This window comes from Neolamprologus brichardi, chromosome 3 (assembly GCF_056152115.1).
Source record: "Neolamprologus brichardi isolate AB-2024 chromosome 3, ASM5615211v1, whole genome shotgun sequence".
NCBI lineage: Eukaryota > Metazoa > Chordata > Actinopteri > Cichliformes > Cichlidae > Neolamprologus > Neolamprologus brichardi.
In genome coordinates this window covers 49,698,401-49,719,570 of record NC_142106.1, presented here as the reverse complement: position 1 = coordinate 49,719,570, position 21,170 = coordinate 49,698,401, and the positions used below count along the sequence as shown (strand labels likewise).

General features: G+C 39.7%; 3 protein-coding genes across 9 annotated transcripts; 1 reads left to right on the top strand and 2 right to left on the bottom strand.

Annotated features, from left to right (window-relative positions):
* The first annotated feature begins 81 nt into the window (after positions 1-81).
* slx1b (structure-specific endonuclease subunit SLX1B) lies at positions 82-6,729 on the top strand. 2 transcript variants are annotated; one of them, XM_087837798.1, is made up of 6 exons: positions 84-365; positions 618-690; positions 772-823; positions 2,327-2,647; positions 3,405-3,620; positions 5,528-6,729. In XM_087837798.1, exons 3-6 carry the CDS (start codon positions 776-778, stop codon positions 5,555-5,557), a joined length of 615 nt encoding a protein of 204 aa, XP_087693924.1. In that variant the 5' UTR covers positions 84-365; positions 618-690; positions 772-775; the 3' UTR covers positions 5,558-6,729. The 2 variants fall into 2 exon arrangements, with proteins under 2 accessions (XP_006809911.2, XP_087693924.1); XM_006809848.3 differs by having other exon boundaries at positions 82-690.
* Positions 6,487-12,215, bottom strand: LOC102784997 (membrane-spanning 4-domains subfamily A member 4A-like). 4 transcript variants are annotated; one of them, XM_087837801.1, is made up of 7 exons: positions 11,971-12,215; positions 10,999-11,132; positions 10,761-10,868; positions 9,977-10,030; positions 9,372-9,515; positions 7,909-8,031; positions 6,487-7,110 (listed from the first exon to the last, which is right to left on the bottom strand). In XM_087837801.1, exons 1-7 carry the CDS (start codon positions 11,975-11,977, stop codon positions 7,072-7,074), a joined length of 609 nt encoding a protein of 202 aa, XP_087693927.1. In that variant the 5' UTR covers positions 11,978-12,215; the 3' UTR covers positions 6,487-7,071. The 4 variants fall into 4 exon arrangements, with proteins under 4 accessions (XP_087693927.1, XP_087693926.1, XP_035772425.2 ...); XM_087837800.1 differs by having other exon boundaries at positions 10,999-11,135; positions 11,971-12,213; XM_035916532.2 differs by having other exon boundaries at positions 11,014-11,132; positions 11,971-12,212.
* Positions 12,216-13,618: 1,403 nt separating this feature from the next.
* cd68 (CD68 molecule) lies at positions 13,619-20,621 on the bottom strand. Of its 3 annotated transcripts, none has more exons than XM_087837797.1 (7): positions 20,512-20,621; positions 19,457-19,572; positions 19,106-19,312; positions 18,504-18,617; positions 16,791-16,860; positions 16,334-16,501; positions 13,619-15,371 (listed from the first exon to the last, which is right to left on the bottom strand). In XM_087837797.1, the coding sequence occupies exons 1-7, from the start codon at positions 20,558-20,560 to the stop codon at positions 15,232-15,234; spliced, it is 864 nt and encodes a 287-aa protein (XP_087693923.1). In that variant the 5' UTR covers positions 20,561-20,621; the 3' UTR covers positions 13,619-15,231. The 3 variants fall into 3 exon arrangements, with proteins under 3 accessions (XP_087693923.1, XP_087693922.1, XP_006809918.2); XM_087837796.1 differs by having other exon boundaries at positions 19,106-19,426; positions 19,460-19,572; XM_006809855.3 differs by having other exon boundaries at positions 19,106-19,572.
* Positions 20,622-21,170: the final 549 nt, after the last annotated feature.

Below are 21,170 nucleotides of genomic sequence, written 5' to 3'. Positions count from 1 at the left end.
ATCATTTGAGAGCCGTACATACAGTAGGCGGGACCTATTATTTAAAATAGCAAATCATAACACTAGAGGTCTATGCAGAAAGCCAAACTAAAGTTTTGCAGTTTCAATTAATGAATCAGAAAAGACTGCACGTATCCGACATCTTTAGTCATAGATGTGTTAGTATAGCCTGACTGGTATAAGATGTTACGCTTTTGTTAGCTACTCTGCGTCGTTACGCTTTTTTCAATTTTTAATTTTATCAGGCAGATTTTTCGACTACTAATACAGAGGCTGTTTATGTGTATGTACTTTTTTAAAGCTACCAAGCAGTCGGAGGTGGCTAACAGTGGATGAAAAACGTAAAGATTTTGTGCAAAAGTCACGTAAGTGTTGAACAATACTTGGAGTTATTTGGTGTGTATTATACCTGTATAATACTTTAGCATGTAGCCAATGTTAGCCACTGTGACCGATATCTGGTAAAGTCGTGATTCAGTCTTGGGCTTCATGAGAGTAGTCTGCTTATGCTGTTGCTATGGTAGTGGAGGTGGAAAGTTTCTTCGGGGTGTATATGCTGTACTGCATCAATCCAAAATTTAAAGGCCGTATCTACATCGGCTTCACTGTGAACCCAGAGCGAAGGATAGGACAGCACAATGCTGGGAGGCACAGAGGAGGGGCCAAGAGGACCAGCGGGAGAGGACCGTGGTAGGGCCTCGCAACTTTATACTGTACGGTATACCGCACCTTGGACATTAGTTACTATTTACTGGGAACGTCTGTTTACAGGGAGATGGTCCTCATTATCCACGGCTTCCCATCTGATATTGCTGCTCTCAGGGTAAGTATCAAGACACTGTCCAATCTATAAGTGATGGAAATGAATCAAAAACTCTGTAATCTGTGGTGTAAAAAGTCAGAGCGCCATTGTGGCTATAATAAAGTGTCACCCAAGCCCATAGCAATAAGAGCACAGTTTCATGCATGCACAGTTTTCAGAGTTTGTTTCTTTACATGTGGTGGTCCAATCTTCTACAGTTTGTCAGTTGGAATTTCATGCAAATGTTAGTATATAATAAATGTGATGATTAATTTTATTTGCTTTGCTTTAAATCATTGGATTTCAGCAGAAATCTGCCAATCTGGGCTTTAGGTGATGAAATTTCCATTTGTCATTTTTTTTTCACCTAATGATAGTGGGTGGGTGGGGTGGGGGTGGGGTTATGTTTATGGAGTCATAAAAACAAATAGAGGCCCATTTTTCAGCACAGAAATTGAGCATGATTTTCAACCATTCAGCTCCGACAATGATCCTTAAAGCTAACAAAAAGAAAAACATGACCATGACTGCATGTGCACGCTAGACAGGTCAGATTCATGATCAAACATTAACAGCTGAAATTTAGTTTAATGTTTCCAGAGTTCAGTTTAAATGAACTCTGGAATCTGAACTTGTGGTCAGAAAGAAGACTGTCGCAGTGGACACAAAATCATCCGTGGCTAGTCATAGCACCAAATAACCACAGAATAGAAGAGATGGTGACCATAGTGTTTGTGTTCTGAGACACTACGTTTTTTATGTCACAGCCTAATTGCATTTCCAATAAATCTGAAACACATACACAACAGACAACATCTCCCCTCTTCTCAGGTGTAGTTCTGATGCCTTGAAAGTTGCTGGAAATTTGGAGGTTTTGGAGTTTCAGAAAGGCTGATCTTGTGTTATGAGACAGTAAGGGCCTCATTTCTGTAGCTGGGACAATATGATTCAAAATAAAAAAATATGCTCCAGACAGCAGGGTTAGCTAGCTTTACTACTTGATTTCTCTGTTCATTGCGTCTTGGCACAACAACATGAGCAACAGAAGAAATCCTCTTTTTGTGGAAACATAGATAGCAGAGGGGCAATCCAGAGACATGCTGATCAGCTGATAAGGTGGGCCCTGAAATGTTTAAAGACTACTTTAAACATTATATTTTATTAATGGAATTGCAGATTCCCGTCCCTACCTGAGAATGGTTCTACCAGAGGTTTCTTCCTGTTAAAAGGGAGTTTTTCCTTCCCACTGTTGCAAAGTGCTTGCTCATAGGGGTCATCTGATTGTTGGGTTTTAGTGTTTACTTGGTGGAGAGTCTTTACCGTACAGTATAAAGCACCTTGTGGCACTATTGTCTATATAAATAGAATTGAACCAGACTGAAAACAGACAAGGTTTTAGGCACCAAGTGAAATGAGGAAAATACTGCTATGAAGGGAAATAAATCAGATTAATATTTTGCAAGCTCCATCCAAGCTAGACACTGTCCTGAGTGGCTGTGTGACTGTCATGTTTCTGTGTGCCAGTTTGAGTGGGCGTGGCAGCACCCTCATTCCTCCAGGAGGCTTGTGCATGTATCTCGGCGCTCCAGAAAAGAATCGAGCCTGGAATTCCACTGGCGAGTCGTCTCCAACATGCTGAGGGTGGCGCCATGGAACAGACTGCCGCTAACATCCCGCTGGCTCAAACAGGAGTACAGGATGGACTTTGAGCCTGGCCTGCAGCCTCCCCTCCATATCCCCATCGCTTTTGGCACCGTAAGAGCCAAAAAGACACCCTCGCTACAATGTCAGGACGAGGAAGAGGAGGAGGCGTCCATGTGTTTTCTCTGTGAGAAGCACATCAAGGTAGAGTCATCTAACAGATCAGTATCAGTGCTTTTACACATTTCTGTTCAGTTTAAACAGCAGGATGTCTTTAATGGTCAGCAGGATTAACTCATCAGAATACTCAATGGCTCAGATATCGTTTGGTTGTTTAAATACTTGTTTTTCAAATCATATCCATCTGAGCACATTGTTGATATATATTTTTTAATCTAGGAACATTTTAAACTACTTCAATGACCTTTCTTCAAATAAACAGGCAGTGGAGAGAATCTGTGGAGCTTCCTGCTCTGCAGCAGAGCTCCTGACCTGTCCCATTGTTTTTATTTATTTAGTCTCAGCCAAGCCGATTTGCTCAGGAACAAATAAAATACTGAAATGAACATTAAGTTATCTAAGTGAATTTTATTCAACTCAACTTTAACTTCCACTGAGTATCCAAATGACGCAGGGTTGAAAATAATGTGCAAAGTCGGGCTCCCGACGCAGGGGAAACAACTTCTGTCGGGGATAACTACTTTGACACAAGACTGGCTCTAGTGAGCCTTGACATCCCAGTCGACTATCTACTGCTAGCTGGTGGGATGTCAGGCATCTCCCAAAATGTGGGAGCACTTTTGCAAACAGGTGATGTCTTAATAAATCGAGGTCTCGCCTGAAAATATCTTGGACAAAAGTTTATTTTGTGTCCCAGAATCAGTAACAGTTCAAACTTTACTTGGAATTTTAGCTGAATTTAATGTAATGTAAACAATGTAATGTTTTTGTGCTCTTCGAGGTGTCAGAGAAGCTGAGCTGTGTCCACCCTTCCTGTGGGATGAGAAGTCATGTAATCTGCCTTGCCAGATATTTCCTGAGGTCTGAGCCATCCCACCTTCTGCCAGTTGAGGGCGAGTGTCCTTCCTGCGACAGCTCGATGCTGTGGGGAAGTCTCATTCGACATAAACACGGCTGCTTCGGAGACCTGGAGGAGGTCACGCTGTCTGCAGCCCAAGTTAGTTACAGCATCTCATGCTCAGTATGTTTAGATAGAATACATTCAGCTCTCTGTTCATTCCTCACTTTTATTATTTGCATGTCTCCTGTTGGTTCTTTACTAAAGCCTCTCACAAAAAGCTTTGCTCACATTGATTATGCCAGACTGGAGTCTCACTGTATTTTTATTTTTTTCATGTGCAAAATTAAGACAAAATGCCAAAGCAGTGTGTGAAAACGAAGTACTCCCTATGATTCAGTAGCTTGTAGAACAACGTCTACCAGCCACAACTCGGAGTAATCATTTTCTTATGACGTTATCAGTCTCTCCCATGGCAGTGGAAGAATTTTGGCCTCTGGTGTGCTTGATTCTTGGGATCACCGTGCTGACTAGTGTTGTTATGATTTCACAACTTGGACACTCTCATTCCTTACACTTTAATGACACATACATATAGGGCCTTTTGAGGTGGGCACACTGAACAGGGTCCTCACCTCTGGTGCCAGTGCTGGTGCTGGTTGGCGCCCCCACGCACTGGCTGGTGCATTGGTGTTTCTCGGTGTCTGCGGCTGGGTGCTCGGTTGTGTTGTGGCTCACTCTCAAAGGCTGCTTTGCATGGCCTGGCCCTCCCGGCTCTGATGGGCCCCTGCTTGGGTGGTGGGGGTGGTGCTCTTGGGTCTCAGGTCCTGGGCCTGGAGCTCAGTCTGCTCTGGCACAGCTGGCCGCCGGCAGCACCTGCGGGCTCATTTCTGTGGCCCTGGGCCTTCTGCACTGTGTCTGCTGGCTGCTTACCTCTGCTCTTCTCCAGGTAGGGGCTACCATTGTCCTTGAAGTGGTCTGGGGTGGCCTCTGGATGTCTGTTGCCCCAGTCACCTCCTTGCCTGCTTCATATCCTGTATTAGTAGTACTGTGTGCTGTTCAGTCAAATTTATAATTTATTCCATTTTTATTATTTATCTTTAATTGCCACGATTAGCTCTCCACTCTCTGGACCCTCCGTTCTGTTCAGTTCAGCTACAGTCTCCCCTCTGCTCTGCACAGCCAGCAAACTGCCTGCTTATCCACGTGTCCGTAATCTGCTCTGCAATAATTATTCGTCTTTTATCTAATTGCAGTTCGCTGGCTGCAATGTTAATGATAACAGACGGCTAATGTGGCTATTGGGTAATTGCTAACGCTAAACACCTAATGTTATGTTAAACGTTAGCCTGGCTGTGTGCCAGCCAGGCTAACGTTTATGATAACTGTTTAATATTTCAGTGTTGCTGAAATGAGAGTTTTACTGAGCTCTGAAATTCCTCTGAAAGTGTTGCCCAGTGTAATGCATGTTAACTACTTCAGCTGTCAGTGGGGGGAGGAGCTGTGAGCCTAAAGTTGCCTGTCAGCTGGAGGCAAAGATGATTGACACTGTTGCACACGAGTATCTTAATTCAATGTTAATTTTAGATTAAATTAATATCAGAATAAAGTTGTTTTTTTGTTGTTTTGTTGGCACGAGGCTGATGCTGTATGGTATTCTGAGTGGTAATCTATATAACAATTTTCTACTCTGACCTGCAAACTGCCAAAACCTCTGTTTTTATAGAAGTGCTCAGACTTGATGATCAGTTAATTATGTGCATTTGAGCTTAGCAGTACTGGCTTCTACTCGCCTATTTACCTATGTACTTAGTTTTTCACACTTTGTTTCTGCATTTTATCATTTGAATCAGATGATCTTTCATTGATCTCTAATTGATAAAGACTGTATGCATTCTAATTTACGTAACTGGATATGTAGGTACAGTTGGGCCTTAAAATGTCACATCCCTTTCAGAAATCTTGTGTGTGTTCACCACACCAGTAGATCTGGAATAAAATGAAGAGTAAATATAGAAGATTTAAGGTGCTTAATTACTTTGCTAATTTGTACTGATCTTCCACAGAGTCACTGGGCAGACAAACTGCAGATATGAAGAAGGGGAAGCTGTAAAAAAATGTGTTTACTTCTCACTGGACATCACGTCACTGTCAGAAGAACTGGAGCACTGCATGGAAAGGACCGTGCTTCCAACATGATCTGCAGTTTGTGGCGACTGTGTCAGTGGACTGGCATTAATATGGTGCTTTTCTAGCCTTACTGACTACTCAGAGCACTAGAAGCCACGTTTCACCATAAGTTATACAGCAAACTCTCATCCACAATCTATTTGAACCTCTAACTCATGCAATCATAGAGCAAGAGGCAGGATACACTCTTTTTTTTCTTGTCATTATTAGTGTTGAATTAGGTGCGAGTGATGTAGTGTTAGTGCTGTCTTCTCTTCGTTCCAGTCTGCTGGAGTCTGTCTGAGTTTGGGAGGAAAACCACACAGGGAGAATATGCAGAGTACACACATGTATTAATTAATAGTTACTTGGTAATTCTAAGTGTGGATATGGGCGTGTGAATGGTTGAATCTCTGTGTTAGCCCTGTGATGACAACATATCCATGATGTTCCTGCCTTTCCCTTACCCAGTGATAGCAGGAACTCCAACCTAACTTTTGTCTTGTTTCTGTCACTTTCTCTTAATTATTTAAAAAGCAGAATAAAATCTTTAGTTTTTATACATGACTGATAACTAATTCTTCTATTCTGTATGTATTATTGTAGGGTCTGCCTTATAATATAAAGCGCCTTGAGGCGACTGTTGTTGTGATTTGGCGCTGTATAAATAAAACTGAATTGAATAACTGTTTTGGGGGTATAATCTTAGTTATGGTTCCTTGAGCTATAAGTCTGGCCCATATTTTCTCTGTACACTACCACAGAGGATTTTAAATCAGCCATGATGTGACTGAAGTGCGAACTATTTGTATATGAATATGTATATGTACACTACAGGTGAAAACGTTTAGACCACTCCAATTTTTCCAGTTATTTATTGCAAGGTCTGTCCTACAGAGAAATTGCAAAGAAAGTCAAGGTGTCAGTGAGTACAGTTTCCTTCACCATCAAAAGGCTCAGTAACAAACTCTGACAGGAAGAGGCCTGACAAACCCAAAGACACAACTGAATCAGAGGACAAGTTTCAGAGAGTTAACAGCTTGCGTAATAGGCGGCTCACAGGACATCTTCAACACAAATTAATAGTCGCATTAACCAAGTCTCAGTTTCTTGCTTCTTCTTTTCCTGGTCAACCTCCATGAACTGATTTGGCTAATGTGCCTTGTTCCTTGGCCTGGAAGTCCCCCTGTTTTCTGTTTGGTGTGTGTGTCTATATATAATGTGTGTATGTTTGTGTGTATATACATACACATATATATATATATATATATATATATATATATATAATGGAGGGTAAAGTGCTACTTAATGTGGTAATGGGTTTATCACACCTTGACATTACGCATGATTATTATTCTCAAAATACTGATTTGGTTTTAACTCAAGACTGTACTGGAGCATTTTCGTGGCTGTACGTGAGTCTTTTGCGCCTGTCCCATCTTCACTCCTGGGCGGGAGGGGCTTGTACGGTGATCACTGGCTGAAAGGCACAGAAAATAAGGTTGAATATCATTACCTCTATGAGCCCTGTCTAAAGTTAGTAACAATGATTGTGTGGCCTATTCTTGATGGGATAACAAAAAAATATTAATTTACTGTGGAGGGCCTCAAGTGCCATGGTTAAATAATTAATTATAATTGAAAATAAATCATTAATTAGATATATAAATATTTAATCAATAATATGTCAATTAATTTCATGTAAAAGATTTAATAATTTTTTATTTAGTTGTTTTCAATTGTAATTAATTAATTACACAATTAATTATTCAATGGATTATTTAATTAAGTCATATTGGCACTCCTGACCCTTCTGCTGTGTTCATGAATTAATTGTATCGTTCAGCCTCACCCATCAAAGTCATGGCAAGATAATCAATTGCCATGAAGTGGATTTGGGGCAGGTATGCCAGAATGCATTGAAAACCACAAATGGCACAAGTGTAAGTAAAGTTTTGAAATACCTTGTTTGTGTATTTTGAAAGATTGTGAGCACAAATCTAACAGTTAACAAAGTTAACTGGCAGCAGGAACAACTGTCTTTGAAAACGTCAGAGCACTTTTGCAAAAAGGCTCTATCTCGACAAACTGACCAAATATTTGAAGATTATGCCACTACATTCTCAGCGAAAAACTGTAGTTGGAGACACACAAACAGGATATTTCAAAACTGTAAGTGTAGTTTGGCTCCACACATGTCCAAATGCCTGCGTGTAGGCATTAATGAATATGACAATGTGACAGTGCACTGCGATTGCGATCATGAGCATCTACTCACCAGTTTAGCCGGTGGCCCACAACAGTTGACCACCTTACAGCAATAGGCAGCCAAAGTAACAGAGATGGCAAACAGAGTCGCCTGGATGAGCATACCTCCAGCACAAAAGTGTGCATTGATTTTCTGTAAATAGAACACAATACACACACATGACATATGGACATCGTTCATGTCATTCTTCAGCTCAACTTCCTTCATTAAATTGTGCATTTAGCATACTGTGAAGTGCCGTCACATTACTCTTCCACCTATTTCAATTCAATTTCATTTATATTGTTTACATTTATTATAATTGTAGTTTTTCCATATTTATATAAATAAATAAAACTATATTGAATTATATAACACCATATCACAAGGCCACTGCCCCAAGGTGCTTTATATTGTGAGATAGCCTCTGTCAGTACGCCCCAGGGTGGCTGTGGCTACAATGTAGCTTGGCATCACCAGTGTGTGAATGTGTGTGTGTATGTGAATGTGTGTGTGTGTGAATGGGTGGATGACTGGATATGTAAAGCACTTTGGGGTCCTTAGGGACTAGTATAGTGCTATACAAATACAGGCCATTTACCATTTTTACCATAGAGACCTTACAATAATACAGAGAAAATACTGGTGGCTGCCAGTTACCCCAGTAGATGCACCAAGCCATCTTTTTGAAAAATCCTACACTATCGCATTCACGGGATTTTCAGAAAACTTCTGAAAATCTGTGATCATGATCACTTTGGGATCAAGGTTGTCCAAGATTCGTAGTAAACGCACCCATAGTGTTAATTTCAAACTTCTGCTCTGTCTCATTCTCGAGTTATTGCATGCCCACACTTGGTTGTCCATGCCATTTATGTCATCTGGCTTGATTGACAGATAAATCTGGGCATTATCTGCAGTGAAAATGTAAGCGATACCCAGAACAATATTACCTAAAGGGAAGCATGTATAATGTAAACAGAACTGATCCTAGTACAGAACCCTTTGGAACTCCATAATTAACCTTAGTGTGTGAAGAGGACTCTCCATTTACACTAACAAATTAGAGTATATTTGATAGATATGATTTAAACCACTGCAGTGCAGTACCTCTAATTCCTATGTCATGCTCTAATCTCTGTAATTAAATATTATGGTCGACAGTATCGAACGCTGCACTGAGGTCTAGCAGGACAAGCACAGACACGAGTCCACTGTCAGAGGCCATAAGAAGATCATTTGTAACCTTCACCAGCGTGTTTACTAATGAGTTCTCAAACCTGAACTCTTCAAATAAATCATTATGCTGCAGATGATCTGTTAGCTGTTTGAAAACTACTCTTTCAAGAATTTTCCCGCATTAGAATAATGGAAGACAATGGATGGTTCTTAGTTTGACACTTCCCTTACTTCCACTAATTTGAAAATAAAATGAATGTAGTTCAACTAAATATAATCACAATATTCTTATAAAGAAGGCATTTGTTACTCACCTCAATTTTATGGCAGATTTCACCGTCGTCCATCATGTAAGAGTGCCAGCAGTAATAGGGTGTGGTATCCTTAATCAGAGTGCAGACTATATTGACGATGGAAGCGACACACGCCACAATCTGCATCACCAAGCAGGCCCTTAGCTGAGAAAAACAGCTGATACAATTATTTGCTTGGAGACATGGATACATTGTGTAAGAAGATATAAAAAAAAAAACACTTTAAATTTAACTGATCCTGATATAAAAAGTCAGTTTCACTCCTCCCACTTGTTTCCAGCTAGTTGCTAACAAGGTGACTGCTGGTGTCTGTTTGTTGTATTATGAGAAGTACTGCTTCTACATCCTGGCCATATGTGCTGTTGCATGTACCGGTCACTGCCAGTCCTGGCAGTAAAATGTCAGGGACAAGGTCACTTGACATGTGTAACAACCAGCTGCCTTACTCAGTGATTCTTAAAGGAAGTGAGACTGAGAGCTGTTCTGTTTCTGTGGCAGGGGACTTCAACAGTGGCATTAACTGACATGGTAAATATCTTCCTGTACTCTGTAGTTGCTGTTTTTAAGCTGTTATGTTGTATGTGCATGCTTGTGTGCAAACTCACTGTTGGCAGATGAAGATTCTTTGCTGCTACAGCTACGCTCCCAGCTATTATCACCTGTACAGAGAACAAAACCACACACAAGAAGGCTGACATTAGGCCCAAGTCTGGAATTAACCAACTAACAGAATTAACAAGTAGTGCAACTTTTCTATGAACTGGTAGTTCGATCCCTGGCTACTCCAGTCTGTGTCCCAAAGCATCCTTGGGCATGATACTATGTACAGGTTGCCCTCAGTGGATTCAGTGCAGTGTGATTGTTAGCTAGAAAGCGCTCAGGCATGAAAGGAAGTGCTTGTATGAATGGGACATGTTGTATAAAATGCTTTAAGTGCTCCAGTAGAGTACAATTTGCACTCAATATTTTCACTCAGCATACTTTCTTGTATTTAGCTGTCAATTGCTAGTAGTAGTTGGATGACTGCAATTAAACAGACTGGCGAAGGTTATAACTATAATCTAATTTCTAACACAGACAGCTTGCCAACATGTTGCAGTCACTCTGAGTCTACACTGATGGGTACTACACTTATTTACTACATCCTTTGAAACAGAGAACTCTATATTTTGGGTTATCTTCTTATATAAAAGCAAGGTTGTTAAGTGCTGGTGTCATTTTGCAGATCAGTGATTGTCCTGCAGCAAAGATGTCACTATTTGAAAACATTTCATGTCTTTTATTCTAGCTGGACTTGGGATGCAAGTAGTTATGAAGAATGCAAGTTTTCTTGTCTTATATAGTTTCTCTGCTCATCTAATGCTGTGTGTGAAGTGTCTGCAAACTTACCAGGAGAGATGAGATGAAGAAAGGTATAACAGCGTACGTATTACCCCAGTTACTCAGAAACACAATGGTGCTGAGCATCGTGAAAACACTGAGGCTGATCTGAGTGATCTGAAGTAAAGTCAGGAAAAGGTGTCAGAAAATAAACCTAGAACAGTTGAATTTAATGATCTGGACAGATGAGTGAGTACTTTTGGCAATATAGTGTGTATATATAAACTAGTTGAAGTTGAAGACACACACACACACACAATACCCCCAGAGCTTTGGGTTCAGCTTCCAGGTATTTCTCTTTCCTGTGGATGTGTTTCTGGAAGGTGAGTGTGACCAGAGGACTTTGAGCTGGGCTGATGGCTTCTTCCACAGCTGGTACTTCTTCTGAAAGCAGCAGTGAAAGGATCTCTGTTACTGCTGCACAGTTTTGACTCAGCTCAGTATCCAAACTGTGCTGCTAAACCTCACTGCAAATCACAGCGGTATTCATGTAAGTTTGGGTTTATATTAACATTATAACTGTGTTTACTCAGAGTCCAGAATCTCTGAGGGTGACAATAAAAGGCAGATTTCATCGTGGGGTTGTGCTGTAGCGTAATAACAGTGCTGAGGGTATTTGTTGTTTCTCTGCTCACTAACAGCGGTCTATGTGCAGATTTAGCAGAAACAGCTGGATGGCAAACATGCCTTAGTATCAACACCGACATCTGGATTTTATCAGACGCTGCTGCTCTCTCATTTCCCCTTAAACCAAAGCGGGGACATCGTAAATTTAGCACCGAGAAATAAGGTTGTTAAGTATTAAATAAAATTGCTCCTCTTGAGAATAAAGTCGAAATTCGAGATTAAAGCCAAAAATGTGCTTTGAGAAAATGTGGAGATTGTGGAGATAACAGTTGTTTGGTTGTTTAGCTCACTGACACAGTGTGATGATCAGCAGAAGGGCGCTGAAAAGATAGCTGCATCTGGTTAGAAGCAAAAACCCACAAAAACCTAGAAAAGCGGATTTGTACAAATGATGCACACCCGTGTGCAAACACGATGGGTGTTGTGTCACAAGACGGCTGATCAGTTAGTTTCACGATGTTTTTTTGTTGTTGTAGAGGCTACAGTTACAACAACTAAGCTACAAATGTCGATAATAATGTCAATAATATTTTTTCTAGTGTACTGCTAGTACACCATCGTTTAGATTTGAATTATTATATCGATATTTTACCTGCCATGATCACAAGATCCGCTGCAACTTCGTCCAGACAGCTCGCCAGTTTCCCTCGTTTATGTGCTGACCTCGGGATTTTGTAGGGAAGTTCGACCCACCCAATCCTCTATCGGGGTGTAGTGGCAAAAAGGGATTTCCTGTTTTTAAACTGTTGTAAATATTTTTTTAATGTGAAATATATGTCAAATGTATCCATCGTGAATCATATCAAGTCACCTTGCCGCCACAAACAACATTCCTGTTACAAGTTAGAAGCCGCCGTCAGTTTCTTTTTTTTTTTTTTTTTGGGGGGGGGGGGGGGGGGGGGGGTTGGCAGAGTTTGTTTTTTTTTGGCAAAGTTTAAATATCCTCTGTGAATACGATAAAAAAAATCTTGTTGACATTTCAAAATGTCATTTTTAAGGACAGCAGACATTACAACAAATATAACAATAATTCTGTAAACATATTTTAAATAGCTAAAAAGTACTCGATTGCTTATAATGTAGGTATAATAACACAGAGTCATGAAGATACTTGAAAAAAAGGTAATTTTCACATTTTACACAGTATAGAATAGAACAGACCTTTATTTTCCCACGGATGAGAAATTTGGGTGTTACACAGCTCTTATAGCAAGGAGAATATAGAATATAAAAGGAAGACACAAAGTGTCTTCCTTTGTGTCTTATACATAAGCAACTGAAGTTCGTATATACATGTAACAATGTACAGAAATATGTATGGAAAAATTGCACAGAGCTATGTATAAAATGTACAGTGAGCAAACAAGCTGATAAGATGACCATCTTACCATATAACCTCTTTGTAAACCCTGTTCACTTTAGTCTATTCACCAATGTTACGACCCGGCTCAAAAGCCACAACATAAAAAAGGAGATGAATACCAGAGTATGGGTGAGAAGAGGTTTTATCTTAAAATGGCATAGCAGGTTGGCTAAAATGGCTGATGTCACCAAGGCAAAGACAAGGGAGCTCCCTGGACGCTTGCCTCAGGTATGCTTTTATCCACACCTGACTAGGTGTGGCCAGTTAGCACCAGCTGAACACACTGAGCAGATTAGAGGCTGCAGAGGGACGTAACAACCAATATAAGTAAAGACATTACATATAATAAAAACACCTGTAAACACTGGAAATCACTTTTTGGCAGACAATCGGTTTTTGGCACGAGCTGCTGTAACCTCTTGGGGGCGGACCAAGAGGATGACCTCCGAGTACAAGTGCAGTTTTCCCACAGTGTTTTCATCATGACACGTATTTAGCGCTGCTATGTTTGCTTTTTTTTTTAAGTTATACCTGACTACCTGACCGAAAATAATACAAAGACAACATAAGAAAGCTAAAGTTTGTCATTCTTGCTTATTATGATCTCAGCTACTCTGTTTTTGGTTTTCCGATGCTCTTTCTCTCTGCTGTTTCCAACACTAATCTCTAAGTTGTTGTTTTTTTTTGGGGGGGGGGGGGGGGGGGGGGGGGGCTTTTATAGATATGGTTTTTCTACAAAGAGTATTAGGGCCACGATAAGAAAGGAAAAAAAATTTTTTGAGGGGAAAAAGAAGTATGTGGAGAATGCAGTTGTTCCACGACTGCCACGGCTGCTATGCCCTCTACAGTTTTGTGATACCATCAGCACAGACACATATTTAGAAATAATATAATCATTTTTATTGGAAAAGGGCGTAAAAACGAGGTACAAAGTGCTCACATGCTGTGCACAACAGTAAAGTCTAACTTTTCTGCTGATGTCTTCATTTCACAGCCTCTGCCTGCCCTGACAGTAAGAGTGGAGCTGCCAGTCACCAGTTATAACATCACAACATCCCTTTTTTATTACATCAACAAAAGCACACAAATAATCATTTAAAGTATTACTGAAGAGTTGGTTCACACGAATACATTTGACACTAGGAGAGAAACTCCTTTGTTGGTACAGTATGGTGTTACGGTGGCACGCAGAAGGTTTTGGTTGCATTTGTTCAATTCTTGAGACATCTCTCTGAGCTTTTTACTTCCCTGCTTCAAACCTACAGAGAAATTTAGCTTGTGCATTTCAAAAGTTAAATGTAATAGCACTGAGATTCCTATTGCTTTCTTTCTTTTTAAAAAACTTCAAACATACATAGATTGAGTGGGTTCAGATGTCCTCTCACTTCTCTGTGTTGCAGGAATTTTAAACAAAACAATCTGCTGTTCAACATTTATACGCTCTAAAATTTAAATGGACTGTCATTTACATATTTCTCTACTCTTACTGACCACTTCAGAATAAGCCACAATAAACCATACATTTGTTCTTTATCTGACATCCAAATTAGAAACACAAATGAACCCAAAATGCAAATGAACAGCTTACTTTAAGTTACTGTTGTTTAAACTGCATAGTTCCCTACTGCCAATTAGGGGTTCCCTTGTGTCATTCTTGTTTATTCGGCATAAACACCAAATAAAACGTGCATGAGCCATTAAAAATCTTATCAGGATTAGACTAAAGTCATTATTGACCAACATGGAGGCTCCATTCCACTACAGTTTGACAAAGGCAAAGAAAGTAGGCTGAGACAACGATCAGTGCAATAACTGATGATCCCTTCAGCTGATGATAGCTAATGATCCAAACACAATATACCATCACCTCCCTTTTTATGAAAAAAAAATAAGAGCATACAAGATGCGATTAAAAAAACAAAACAAACATTTAATACAACATCCTGTAACAGTTAAAAAAAATCAGTAATGCTTTTAAAAATAGGCTGCTTCTAATTTTAAAAGAAAAGATGATTAAAATTGGATTATGACTCATAACGAGGGGCCGCTGTTGTCAATAATGAACAATACAACTCTGTGATCCAAACACTGCTTATGTACCATAGTGACACAAATAAACATCCTAGCAACTGGCATTAAATGACAAAGCAAGCGCTCGACTTGTCATACTGGCGTTTCAAAACCTGACTGTATGGAGTGTAGAGTGTGTGGCTGTGACAATAAAATGAAAACCAGTATGCATTTGTTATTCAAACTGATCTACATTTAACTCGTTTAAAACTAAATTTAAAAAACTTTATATTCTCAAATTGTAAAATCAAGCTGTTTAAAGTGGCACACATACGCAGGAACCTCTGAATGAAAACTGTAACTAACCATCAACCAGTTAAATTAGGAGACAAAGACAGAAATGACAGGTTTCAGTAAAGATCCCCTTCATCCACGTAAGAAGGTCTTAGTGACTGCTTAGCCCTTTCTGGCCAGTCCCCCTCACAGGGATTGGTAGCCATCGGTCCTCCTCTTGCGGCTCACCAGATAGGCCACTACCACCACCACGATGAGCACCAGCAGTGCCACTCCCACTCCAATGGCAATCTTGTAACTACGCTGGTCCGCAGGACAGTAGTCAGCTGGAAAACACACACACACACACTCCCATTTAAACAACATATCACTTTTTTAAGTGACCAGTTTTCTAAGAACTGATAAAATGTCAAATGTCACTTTTGGAAGATTGTGGATGTCTGTAACAGAGTTCAAGCTAAATTTTATTCTTCAATCCAACAACTGACAAAGACAATGGAGCATGAATGCGTTCCATGAAACTTAACTATTCTATGAAATCTGCTTAGGACTGTAGTTAAACCTGTTCTTCCTGAGCTGCATTCCAGAGCTGTCAAGCTGTCACGCAGCTGCTTTAGTTTCTACTGTTGGAAACTCTAATGATGAAAAGCCAGGACCTTGGTTTTTAACTTTATACACATTTTTGTATGCTGATCATATTACATCATTTGGTAAAATATTGTTTGGAGAATATTATTCAAATAGGATGTGTAAAGTTTAAATCCCCATGAAAGATAAAGTGTTTTAAGTCTTATAGTTACGCTTTGCTGTAAGAAATAAAGTCATTCCAAACCTACTGTTTGACTCCATTAGAACAAATGAGAATAAGAGACTACAACTTTTTGACTTGGAATGGAAAACATTTAGAGTAGAGTACTTCCAAACCTAGCTCGATGGACATTTCCTGCTTCCATTATTGTAAATGTACTGGTTCTTATATAGCGCTTTTCTACTCTATCAGAGAACTTTATACAACTTGCTTCATTCACACTAGCACTTTCTATGCTTTTTATACATAAGTGCTTACTATCTAACATACACACATTCCAATGTATAGAAAGCAACTTGGGGTTAGCATCTTGCCCAAGGATGCAAACTGGAGCAGCCAGGGATCAAACCACCAACCTCCTGTTTAGTAGCTAAGCAGTTGTACCTCCTGAGCTACAGCCATCCCAATACTGGCTCTAACAATGTTTTTGAGACTGATAGGATGGTTTAATGATTAATTGTTCTTCACAGGGACACTTACAATTGCCAAAGTTGTTCTTGGTCAGATTGAAGGCTTGCGTTCTGTCAGAGTTTACATCCAGGGACAGGTCGTTGCCCATGTAAATAGAATCAGCGCTGCAGGAGTAGGAGTGTCCAATCTGTGCAGGGAACAGATGGAGTGACTTGTTGATGGCCTTGTAAGTTGTACCTGCAAGTGTGAAATAGAAAGACAATTTTTACAGACTGCTGATCAAGTATCGCGACAATCGAGTTAAACAGTATTACACTGAAAGTAGTAGCATGACATGCTTAACAGTAACTCCACAGGTCTTGTCTGTATATTGTTGAGCAGGCACACAAACAAGGAAACAGCAGCTTGTGTTCTTTCTGTGTTTACCATCCATGTGCAACACTTACCTGCAGCTAAAGTATCAGGGGACATTCAGTGAGTCCAAACTCTCATCAGTGAAAATGTTACGAAATAAACATTGACTTACCTTCTGTGGTTAAAGGGTAGTTCAAGCTGAAAGACACGGCATCAACGTAGACGGTGTTATTAGGAACATTCTGAGGAATTATAAAAAACAGGGAACCTTTTACAATGTAACACTGAAACACTGTGTCCGAATGTGACATTTTGGTTTTCGTTTTACTGAATCCAAACACTGAACATTTTTCTGGGTCAGAGGGTTTCTGTGCTCATTTACAACAGATAAACAGGTTTCAGCACGTACACATGCTGCTAGCATTTGAACTTTAAGTGTGAAACAGGAAACAGCTCATCCAACCTGTTTGACAATGTATTACTGTTTTCCTCTTAACCCTGGACATATGCTTGAGACCAGCCTACATAACAAAGCAATCTACTATTCCTGGCTGTCGTGGCTGAGCTTTTCTATTTAAAATCTGGTTAGCCAGAACCACTACAATCTAATATTTAATATGATAGCACTATATTATTATTAGTAGTATATTATACTACTACTGCAGTAGAGTACAGAATTTAAAAAAAAACCTCACTTTAAAAAAAGAAAGAAAAAGAAAGTAACCCAGAGTCCCAGAAGCTTTGGTCAGCTTTGACTCTGAAAACTGAAAGCTGATTTTCAGCAGTGTGTCTTTCTTTATTGTGATATTATTGAGACCAGTTCACAAGTGGGGCTTTTATTAAAAGCTGTTGGATGTTTTTATACTTACAGTAAAGTTGCCGCCAGGAGCAGCATGCACTTCTACTAAGCTAACATTTATATTGGAGGCAAACTAATTACAAATGTTTCCTTCTATCTTTATTTTTTCCTGGCTATGAATCCATATTGCATCTTTGAAAATGATAACTGATGCACGCTCAATCCTCCAGCAAAGGAAATCCCAGACAGTTGATTCTTCCGTGTGCCCACACTGTATGGGAGTTGTGGAAGCACAATCAGAGACAGAGGAAGTCACTTGGATGAGTGCGAAATATTTCGAAACATTTCTCTTGCTGGAAACACAATGTTCAAGTGAACAGAACCAACTCTCTGGGATAATAAATTCAAATCGATTAATTTTTGTGCATAATAAATATGGCATAAGGACGACCAGTTGGTCGTATAATTACACCTCAGCTGTATATTTTATTTGACATAAACACTTTAAATGTTCAGATAGACTATCACTTACAAAACCACAGAATGAATCACATGGATGCAGTAGGGCGAAGCCGCCTGATGTAGTTTCCCTATGGGCTACTTCTCTTTTAACACTTCTGCAATTTACTTTGCTTGACTAGTATTTCCAGCTTACATAGATTTACCCGTCAAGGAAACTGTTAACACTCTGAAGTGCTAACCCTAATCCTACATCTTGGAGAAATGTGGAACAGACTTTTTTGGAAATGTGATTGTTTGACGTTAGAATGATTATTTACTTTGTTTCCTGAAACCTAGAGCTCAGTTTAATAAAAACAGAAATTACACATTCTGATTGCCCATGGTTGAGATCAATAAGGTGTCTATCTGTTTATCTTATCCTAAGATTGCAAAGTTAAGGTTGTCATGACTTGGACGTCAGAGGTTGAATTGACGTTCTTGTCATAAATGTGCAGGATAGGGTAACTGTGGTAATTTCAGGTTAAGATGAATGATTGGCTGACCTCAGCACCTCTTTAACCACCTCATTTTGATCTTATAATGCTGTATATGTCACAGGCTTTGAGAAAAGAGTTCACCAAGTACCTTGGTGAAGTTGAAGTTAATGAAGCCCTCTTTAAAGGAAATCCAAATGTTGGCACTGTTTTCATTGCAACTTCCTTTAGTACTGGTTAGATGTGGCTGAACAATGAAGATTGTCTGGGAATAAACAGAGAAGAACAAATGGTAAATGGTAAATGGCCTGTATTTGTATAGCGCTTTACTAGTCCCTAAGGACCCCAAATCGCTACACAACCAGTCATCCACCCATTCACACACACATTCACACACAAGACACTTCATTTAAGATAACAAGGCAGCAGCAGACTTTCTTTAAAGAAACTCTAGTTCATGGGTCATGTAAGTTACCCGATTGTCTTGTTACACAAACACTGGCAATATTTAACCATTTACAGTAACTAAATGAGGAAATTAAACTTGCATGATAGCAAATTCTCTCTTCCTGAAGACAGAATGCTGACAACTAAATCACTGAAAGCTGAGTCACATCCTCGTGCTGGACTCATTAGGATGTATTGCTAATAGAATTTCTATATGCTATGTTAAGACTAATTTACATGCCACAAAACAAAAAAACAAACAAAAAGAAAATGAAAAAGCTAGACAGTCGATATTAAGAAACCTACATTTGTTGATACTTTTCGGATCTGCAGCGCCATCTGAGCCCTCAGGCAGGTCTCATTTTTATTTTTTGTGATATTGTAGTCTCCTACGGTCAAGCCAGCGGAGGGTCTAGGTGTGGGCGTTGGTGAAGCCGTGGTAGTCGTGTTTGGAGGCTTGGTGGTGGTGGTTGGAGCCTTGGTGGTGGTGGTGTTTGGATGCTTGGTGGTGGTTGGAGCCTTGGTGGTGGTGGTGTTTGGATGTTTGGTGGTGGTTGGAGCCTTGGTGGTGGTGGTGGTGGTGTTTGGAGCCTTGGTGGTGGTGGTTGGATGCTTGGTGGTGGTGGTTGGATGCTTGGTGGTGGTTGGAGCCTTGGTGGTGGTGTTTGGAGCCTTGCTGGTAGTGGTGGTGGTGTTTGAACTGTCAAATTGACTTGCAGGGGCGACAGTTGCTGAAGGTTTGGATTTGTTTGTGTCTCCAGCCAATGACAGCGCTTGTGGGACAAAGAAACAAAGAATCCTTTTCAGCATTCATACTAATTCCAGACTAAATGAACTCTTACTTTACTGTTGCTGTATTAGCTGACTTTTAGTTACTTTGGGCTTTGGTAAGAAAACACAAACTTTCTTATTGCTACATTTTTGCTTAAATAAGTTCTGGCTATGTATTTATTCACACGGTAGTTTTATCATTACATTTAATGAAATTAAACAAAATGAAGTTCCAATGTGCTTTCATTACCAGCTGCTCAAACTTCTGTTTGATGGGATCAAACAGTAGTTTGAGTAGAGTACAGCGGGATTACTCAAAGCTTCTATGATGGAAATGTGTGTGCATGTCTTTTCCCTTTCTGCTCTCTATTATTAGTCTGTATAGCACTTTGGTCAACCTGAGTTGTTTTTAAATGTGCTTATAAATAAATCGACAAGATATCAGTTTAAACGGTCTCTGCACATTAAACAAAATAATTTTATTACAAATCAATCAATCGATTTTCTTGACTGATCAATCAATCAATAAAATACGAATAGTGAAGTTATAAACTTTAAGGTAGGTTTAAGGTTTGTATTCGGTTGCGGAAATCATGTTCTAAAAACAACAGCTGTCATCTGTCAGCAGACATGTGACTCGGTCTTGCAACAATATCGAAAGTCAAATTTCTGTCTCTCCCACAATCTAGGAAGTCCCTGTGAAGTAGAGTTTCACATACATTGTATTTCATGACAAACTCCGTAGGTAAGCACACACAGACAGAGCCTCATTTTGAGCCTTTTTGTTTATATATTATATAACACAGTACCTTTGTAGACTCTAAACACTTACTGTGGCACTTAAGCACAAAACTAACAGCGAGATCCGACGTGAGTTACGCCTTTCTTTTTCATATATGGATCTCGTTTATTTTAATATTAGTATTGTTTAGGGGTCTTACCTGAAAGCGCGCAGCACGCGATAAAGACGAAAACAGCAGTCCTCAGCATGATGGCAAGTGCAGAGCAGTGTGGAACCAGGAGCTTTGGAGCGATGCCGTCGCGCCTCCACCTATAAATACCTCACTTTTCAAGCAGCAGGAAGTCCATGCTTAAAAAAATAAAAGCATCCGTATACGCAGTCAGCGCTGAAAATGTACTATTCTGAGTAACAGCTTCTCATTCAGTAATTTCTTTTTCGAAATAGGGCAAGCTGCCCTTGCAGTACTATAGTGCAAACCCCAACAATTAGACAGTTCTTGAGCGACGGTGGTGAGGAAGAACTTTCTTCTTCTTCTTATTTTTTTTTAGGACGAGACCACCAACAGAACCAGCCTTGTAAACAACGTGAAATTAAGGAATTACAAAATCCATTCTAGTAGTATACAAATAATAATAGTTTTTCTACAGGCACTTTACTTTAAAGTTACGTTTAAAATGTGCAAAGTATCACTATGCTTCCCACTTGTAATTGATGTTTTGATAAATTATTAAATAGTATTCCGTTCTATATAATGTAATGTGTTTTGTTTAAAATGTAAGTTTTAGAGTGTGATCATGCGTGGAATTAATATTGTAGATGAATTTAAGTTTAAGAAGAGGTGGACAGAGAAATTAGTTA

Excerpts from the sequence above, each read along its gene's own strand:
- slx1b (XM_006809848.3), top strand. The coding sequence starts at position 518 with ATGGTAGTGGAGGTGGAAAGTTTCTTCGGGGTGTATATGCTGTACTGC. Across the intron at positions 824-2,326 it reads CTGATATTGCTGCTCTCAGG|TTTGAGTGGGCGTGGCAGCA; the intron begins GTAAGTATCAAG and ends TCTGTGTGCCAG. Across the intron at positions 2,648-3,404 it reads TCTGTGAGAAGCACATCAAG|GTGTCAGAGAAGCTGAGCTG; the intron begins GTAGAGTCATCT and ends GTGCTCTTCGAG.
- LOC102784997 (XM_087837800.1), bottom strand. Across the intron at positions 10,031-10,760 it reads TCTTCATCTCATCTCTCCTG|GTGATAATAGCTGGGAGCGT; the intron begins GTAAGTTTGCAG and ends TTCTCTGTACAG. Across the intron at positions 9,516-9,976 it reads AGAATCTTCATCTGCCAACA|CTAAGGGCCTGCTTGGTGAT; the intron begins GTGAGTTTGCAC and ends TGTTTTTCTCAG.
- cd68 (XM_006809855.3), bottom strand. The coding sequence starts at position 20,560 with ATGCTGAGGACTGCTGTTTTCGTCTTTATCGCGTGCTGCGCGCTTTCA. Across the intron at positions 18,618-19,105 it reads TCCGAAAAGTATCAACAAAT|ACAATCTTCATTGTTCAGCC; the intron begins GTAGGTTTCTTA and ends GTTTATTCCCAG. Across the intron at positions 15,372-16,333 it reads CAAGAACAACTTTGGCAATT|CTGACTACTGTCCTGCGGAC; the intron begins GTAAGTGTCCCT and ends TGTGTTTTCCAG.